Source organism: Penaeus monodon, chromosome 14 (assembly GCF_015228065.2).
Source record: "Penaeus monodon isolate SGIC_2016 chromosome 14, NSTDA_Pmon_1, whole genome shotgun sequence".
Classification (NCBI taxonomy): Eukaryota; Metazoa; Arthropoda; class Malacostraca; order Decapoda; family Penaeidae; genus Penaeus; species Penaeus monodon.
The window spans coordinates 23,287,059-23,294,558 of NC_051399.1; the positions used below are offsets into that span (position 1 = coordinate 23,287,059).

Below are 7,500 nucleotides of genomic sequence, written 5' to 3' on the forward strand. Positions count from 1 at the left end.
ACCATCATAATCAAGATCTTCCTCCTCCTCCTCCTCCCCCCCCTCATCATCATCATCATCATCATCATCATCATCATCATCATCATCATCATCACCATAATCATCATCATCACCACCACCACCATCATCATCATCATCATCATCATCATCATCATCATCATCATCATCATCACCATCGCCATTATCACTACCACTACCACCACCAACATCCCCCCCCCCCCCCCCCACCACCTGAATGAACAACTCTGTCGCCATTCTCATCACTGTCATTTAAAGATACTAACGTGACACTCTCAAGAACGGAGATGTCGCAAAGCAGAAGAAGGTGAATAAGATATCCTATTTTCCGTGTCACATGATTATTCATTCCTGCCTACCCCCTTCCCCCTCCTCCTCACTTATATTCTCACTCATCCATTTCTCCTCTCATTCCTTTTCCTTCCCCTATCTCCCTTTCCCTTTCTAGCCTCCCCTCTTCTCCTATGCTCCTCCCTCACCTCCTCCTCCCTCTCTCTTTCCTTCCTCTTCCCCCATCCCTCCATCCTCTCTTTACCCCCTCCCCCTCCCCTGTCATTCCCCTTTCCCATTCCTCTCTTCTCCTCCCTTCCCCCCCCTCCCCCATCACTCTATCCTCTCTCTCCCCGTATTCCACAATTGCATTTTCACCCCCTTCTCCTTTCCTCCACTCTCCCCATCCCTCTATCCTTTCTCTACATCCTCCCCTCATTCCTCCCTCCCTTTCCATATTCCACGACCCCCCCTCTCCCCCCGAGACCGGAAATTATATTGCCCGGGGCGACGGAATCAAACGACTTCGCGATTGATTCGGGGGCTCATAAGTACATCCAAAGAAGCGCAGAATTTGATCATTGTCATCGTGAGAACCCTATAAGGTGGCCGGCGATAGGGTCCAGGGCTGTTACTTACGGCAGATTTGATAGAATACTTATGACGTCAATGATTTTTTTTCTTTTCCATAATTAATAGTTATTGAAGAAGAAGAGAATTCGATGGGGTTTGAAATTTGATACGATTATTTCTTCTGTTTTCATTTGTATTTCCTTTTTATCTTTCTTTGTTCTGTTTTAATCCTTTCTTGCCGTACCTTCCCCGTTCCCCAACTGTTTTTCTCTCTCTCTCTCTGTCATCTCTCTTTTCCACTTTATTTCTCTTTCATCATCATCATCATCATCATTATTCTCTACCTCTCTTCTGCTCCCCTTACTCCCCTCCCATTGCTCTCGCTCCTTCGCTCTCCTCCATCCCATGCCCAATAATGTTATGTTCCGACAGAATCCGCTTACCGAATTCCTGAAGAACAAGCAGATTCGCCTGGCATTCCCGTCCAACCTGTTGGCTATGAGGATGCTCAACAGATCTTAAGGTATTTACGCTTTTCCACACGCACGCATGCGCGCTCGCGCACACACACACACACACACACACACACACACACACACACACACACACTGTATGCATATATTTGTCCATATACTCAGAACGTATACTGCAGAGTGAACGCTATATTGTATATGTACGATTTAGGTACAAACACACGATCCACAAAATCAAATTTGTCTACCTATCTTATGAGACTATACTTTCGCAGCATCTTAAAAGGCGAACGCGCACCCGATGAGTGGCAGGGAGGTCTTGACATAGAATACCTGCTGGGTGGCGACCTGGCAGGACATGAGGTCATATTGGATGTTAACAACATAAATTCTAGGGAACAAGTGTACAACGTGGTAGGATCTCTACTTGGTCAAGAGGAACCAGGTGATTGGTTTGATTTGGAGCAAGTGAAATTCACATTTTCTTTTTAATCTGCTGTATCTAATAAAGCGAGACGGAAAGACCGAACACCCAACAGCAATTTGCAAACTTTTATTAATCATGTTTTTTTCTTTAAAGATCGTTACATACTGATCGGGAATCACTATGACGCCTGGACCTACGGCGGAATCGACCCATCATCGGCCACCGCCACGCACCTGGAACTCACCCGCGTGTTCGGCGAGATGTACAGGGACGGCTGGCGGCCCCGGAGGTAAGAGGGGGGGGGGGAGGCCAAGTGGAATATTCAAGAAGCATGTAGCTATTGCTAAAACATAATACAACAATAACTGATAAAGAAATTTTCAGAAATGTTTGGGTAATTTTTAACTTTTTCGAAACCCATGTTTTCATGCCTTCTGCAGGACCCTCGTGTTCTGCAGCTGGGCGGCGGAGGAGCCTGGCGTCATCGGCTCGACTGAGTTCGCGGAGCAGTTCAGCGCCATCCTGAAGGACCGAGCTGTAGCATACCTTAACGTGGACATGGTGATGGAAGGTAAGGGGCGTTTTATGCAAAAACATCATCATTTTGTACCATATTATAAAATATTTTTAGATAAATACTGTAAACTCCTGTTTGGGATCGCTGCATTTGTGTTTGATATGTATTTATATTTCCTTTGGCTGATTGTAAGGTGGCTTGGGAAAAGGACGAAGTATGTAAGAATTTATTTTTACGTGAATAGGCTACAGAAGAGCCATGAGTTTTATGTTTCCCTCTTGGCCTCTCTGCCTAAAGTGGCCCTGAAAGGTAAAAAGCGTAGTCGCAGAACTTTTACATGGGAGTACTCACGCTTCTGTAGGATGGAGAAAATACTGCTGGCATAGTTGAATGCTTTTTGATGGATGTCATGCAGATATAATATTCTGTCTGTCCCTTATCTCTCCTCAGGCAACTACTCTTTCATGGCCAGCGCCGTCCCGATGCTGTATGACGTCATCATTGACACCTCGAAGGCCGTGCCCAACCCGGACCAGGACGAGGTCGAGGCGGGTCGTGCCTCCTTGTACGACACGTGGGTGCACCGCTTCCCCAAGAACGACAGCGAGGAGGAAGGGCCGGCGTCGGAGCCCCGCTTCTACACCTTCGGCTCCGGCAGCGACTTCCGGGCGTACGTTTTCAACCTGGGGATTCCCAGCCTCGACCTGTGCTTCACTTCCGCGCCGGTGAGGGCCGCAATGTGTGTGTATATATATATATATATATATATATAATATATATATATATATATATATGTATGTATGTGTGTGTGTATGTATGTATGTATGTATATATATGTATGTATACACACATAAATGTATATGCATATATATATGTATATATATTTATATATATGTATAAATATGTATGTGTGTGTGTGTATATGTATACACACACACACACGCACACACACATACGCACACACACACACACACACACACACACATACACACACACACACACACACACACACACACACACACACACACACACACACACACTCAACTCTGTTAGTACATTCTACTTGGCTTATTTCGTCTTTTTGTCTTTCCATAACATTCTATAGGATTTGAATTAGGAGTGTTTCTAGAACAATCAAGCACTGTAATACCAAGATTATCCAAATGGGTTTTAACTCTTTTGGCTGTGTAGCATTAAGCTCTATCGTGCATGAAAATGTAGTCATTATCTGGGAATCACTCACGAACGTTGGACAGAAATCGTCTATGAGCGATGTTACGATATCCAAATTGAATTTGATTACCTTTTTATAATATCTAATAATCCAGTACCCGTGACAGAGATCACAGACCACACCATCACCTTGGCAGTGAATTTTACTTTTTCTCTCTGGCAGTCAGGCTGGTCCTTCTCTATGCTGGCTCTCCTAACAAATTTTCCTCTGCCCATCCAGTATTCTTACCATAGACTCATCGAATAAACAACGCTGCAAATGAAAATAACAATAAAAGTTACGAGATCACTAGAAAATTCATATGAAACCCTCTTGAAATTCATCTCCAACATGACCTTTCTCTGGTATCTTTTGAATCAAACATAAAACTCATATCGGATGTAATATTTTGTAACTAACATATACTTTTTCATGTATGCATATGTATGTCACGAATTACGTGTGAATCTTATAGAAACGTAGTCAAAAGGAAGATTTAAAATCTAAGTTAGATTTTCCTTTTCCCATTCCTCCCAGGTACAATCCAAGTAAGCCTTTGTCCAGGCCAGTTGTTTCTTCCTCGTGGTTATGGTTAGTCTTGGTGCCTTACTTGGCCTACATACATGGTATCCCATCTCATTTATTTTTTTTCTGACTATAGCAGCCGTACACTTGATGCCATAGTTTTTCTATCCCTTAGCCAGTTGCTTAGATGACTTTGGGAAAATTTGTTTAACCATATTTACAAACATTCAGTCCTACCTGGGAGAGGAAACAGACTTTCTTCCACACTCTCCTCTTCGACTAGGTTCATAGAAAACACTTTGTTAACACATTTTTCCCTTTTAGCAACCGGCTCCTTATCAAAACAAAGGACTTTTGTAAGACATGGAAGAGTCTTAGGGTAAAATAATACAAGTCGTTTGTCCTTCTTGCCAAAGAGATTTTATAACTTTACGTTTATTGGACAAAGTCAAAGACAATTTCACCGAAAGCAGGGAATTTCAAGCCAAGCCATTCTCACTTAAGGAAGTGAGAATGTACATGACACCCTCGATGCAATAGGTCTTATCAGGCAGATGCGAATTTCCAAACTGGTAATACATGATGCATATATTTTTTTAAAACCAAGTTATCCGTAACTATATTTTTTTCTTAATCAAAAGCAGCATACAGTCGATGAGGTAAATTATAGAGGAAGGGTTAAAAATCACAGACCTAGAAGGAAAAGAGAAATCGAACCAAAGGTAAATATACCCTAAGGGAGTAAAAATGTACATGGCATTATGTGGTATTTTGCAAGGCTCTTCTTGTCTGGTATATACGGTATTTTGATTCCCTTTCGATACAAATTGCAACTTCATGGAAAGTAGGTGACGACACACATACATACATACATACATACATATATATATATATATATATATATATATATATATATATATATATATATATATATATATATATATATATATATATATATATATATAAACAAGCACTCACATTCGTATGACACACACATAACCATTGACTTCATCACAGCCAGGCGACGTCCACACCAAATAGCCGAGGATCGACTGGATCTCGGAAAGGCGCTTATGCTGCTAATATGCTCTGACCTTTAAGACGGAAGGACAAAAGGTTACTTCGCGGTTGCTCTGTTGGCCTTTTCTCCTATTCTGACGCCACCTGCTGCGTCGTCTTCGTCATGTGTCGCATGGAAATAGGATGATGGCTGGACAAGGGTGGGGGGAAGGAGGGGAGGGGGTAGGTCAGGAGAGAGGAGGGAGGGAGGAGGAGAGAGAGTGGGGGGATTGGGAGGAAGGAAGAAGGTGGAGGGAGGAAGGAGAGGTCAGGGGGAAGAGAGGAGGGAGAAGTCAAGAAGAGGGGGGAGGGAGGAAGAGAGATAGGGGGGGGAGGAGAAGGAAGGCGAGAGGAGAAAGAGGGAAGAGAGAGGAGGGAGTAGGGAAGGAAAAGAGAGAAGGAGAGAAGGAGAATAAAAGAGAGAAAAAAAGGTAGAAAGAGGAAGAGAGAGCGAGCGAACGAGAGAGATAGAAAGAGAGATAGAGGGAATGAGAGAAAGAGAGAGATTATATTTTAGATATGAATATTGTTCTGTTTGAGAAGCACTCATAAATATGCATAAACATCAGCATTAGCATTCGTTTTTAAAAAACAAAGAAAATAACATACACACACGTACATAAAAAAAATCCACAGACATTGACCCCGAACACACATCTCTCTCTTTCTCTCTGTCCTCCTCTCTCTCTCTCACCCACACACTCGCTCACGTAAAATAGAATTCATAATAAAATAAACTCCTGCTAACGCTGTAGCCTCTTTCATCTCCCGCAGGATGAACCAGGACTCCCTTTGTACCACTCGGCGTATGAAACCTATGAACTAGCACTACTCATGGATCGCGAACTCCGTTTCCACCAAGCTACTGCCAGGTTGGGTGATGTATAGCATAGTTATTATTATCGTTTTATCATCATCATTATTATTATTATTATTATTTTTATCATTATTATTGTTAGTGTTATTATTATTATTATTACCGTGATTATTATCATTGTTATTATCATTATTGTTATGATTATCATCATCATTATTATATTATTATTATTATTATTATTATTATTATTATTATTATTATTATTATTATTATTATTATTATTATTATTATTATCATTATTATGGTTATTATTATTACTATTATTATTATTATTATTATTATTATATTTATTATTATTATTATTATTATAATTACTATTATTATTATTACATCATCATCATCATCGTTATCATTATAATTCTTATTATCATTATCATGTTTATTAGCACTATTATAATGTTGATAATTATTATTACTATAATTATCATCACTGTTATCAATAAAAAAAAATAATAACAATAATAATGACAACAATAATAATAACAATGATAATAATGACAAGTATTATAGTAATAATGATAATAATAATAATAATAATAATGATAATAATAATAATAATAACAATAATAATGATAATAATAATAATGATAACAATAATAATAATAATGATAATAATAATAATATAATGATGAAGATGATGATTATGATGATGATGATGACAATGACGATTATAATTATTGTTATTACTATTAAAATAATTATCATTATTTCTATTATTACCATTATTATTACTTTTATTACTGTTAATATTGATATCCTGTTTACGTCATTATCACTTCCATTGCACTACTACTCGTATTTCTGTCGCTGTTGCTTATGACAAGGATGATGATAATGATAATCACTATCATTGTGGCAACAATAATAACAATGATGATAATACTAACGACGTTAAAAGAGTGCAACAATAAAAACAACAATGACAATAATAGTAATTGTATATCCGAGTAAGCATGAGCCATAAATATGTTTACCCAACGAGAACAAGAAAACAAAAGTAAAACGAAAAAAAAAACATACTCGCACCTCTGGCGAAAAGCCGAACAACTAGAAACTCACAAAGAGATCCTTTTCACAGAAAAAAGATCTCCTATAACATTCACTTTAGCTTATCTGGCACGTGGTCGGATGAGCCTCGGGTTCAGATGGTGTTTCTTGTCACTTACTATGATTAATATTTTATTTATATATTCATTTTATTTGTAAGGCTTTCATTCCATATAAAGACTCGTATCTGTTGTTTTTGTATGTTTAACGGTCAATTTGATAATTATGATGATAGAAGTGATGATTAAGAAGACGGTGACGATGATAATAATGCTGGTGGTGATGATGATGATAGGGAAAATGATGATAATGATAATCATAATAATAAAAAAGGGACTGGACAGAAAATGAGAGGTATGTCTTCCCTTTTCTCTCCCTCTTTCATCCTTTCCAAGCTTTCGCTTCCTTTCTCCCTTTTCTCGTCCCTCTCCCCGCCTCTCACCTCCAAATCTTCCCTCACTCTCCCACCTCAAGCCCTACATCTGTCCTCTCCCTCTCCCC

At 39.3% G+C, this 7,500-nt stretch overlaps 1 protein-coding gene across 1 annotated transcript in view; it reads left to right on the forward strand.

Moving 5' to 3' along the window:
• LOC119580995 (N-acetylated-alpha-linked acidic dipeptidase 2-like) overlaps window positions 1–7,500 on the forward strand; it is an 18,296-nt gene that overhangs the window by 8,882 nt on the left and 1,914 nt on the right. Inside the window, exons 7-12 of the mRNA XM_037929253.1 lie at window positions 1,294–1,384; window positions 1,610–1,779; window positions 1,915–2,050; window positions 2,202–2,332; window positions 2,729–3,003; window positions 5,850–5,947. Coding sequence (XP_037785181.1) covers window positions 1,294–1,384; window positions 1,610–1,779; window positions 1,915–2,050; window positions 2,202–2,332; window positions 2,729–3,003; window positions 5,850–5,947 — 901 coding nt within the window. The remainder of the gene's footprint in view (window positions 1–1,293; window positions 1,385–1,609; window positions 1,780–1,914; window positions 2,051–2,201; window positions 2,333–2,728; window positions 3,004–5,849; window positions 5,948–7,500) is intronic.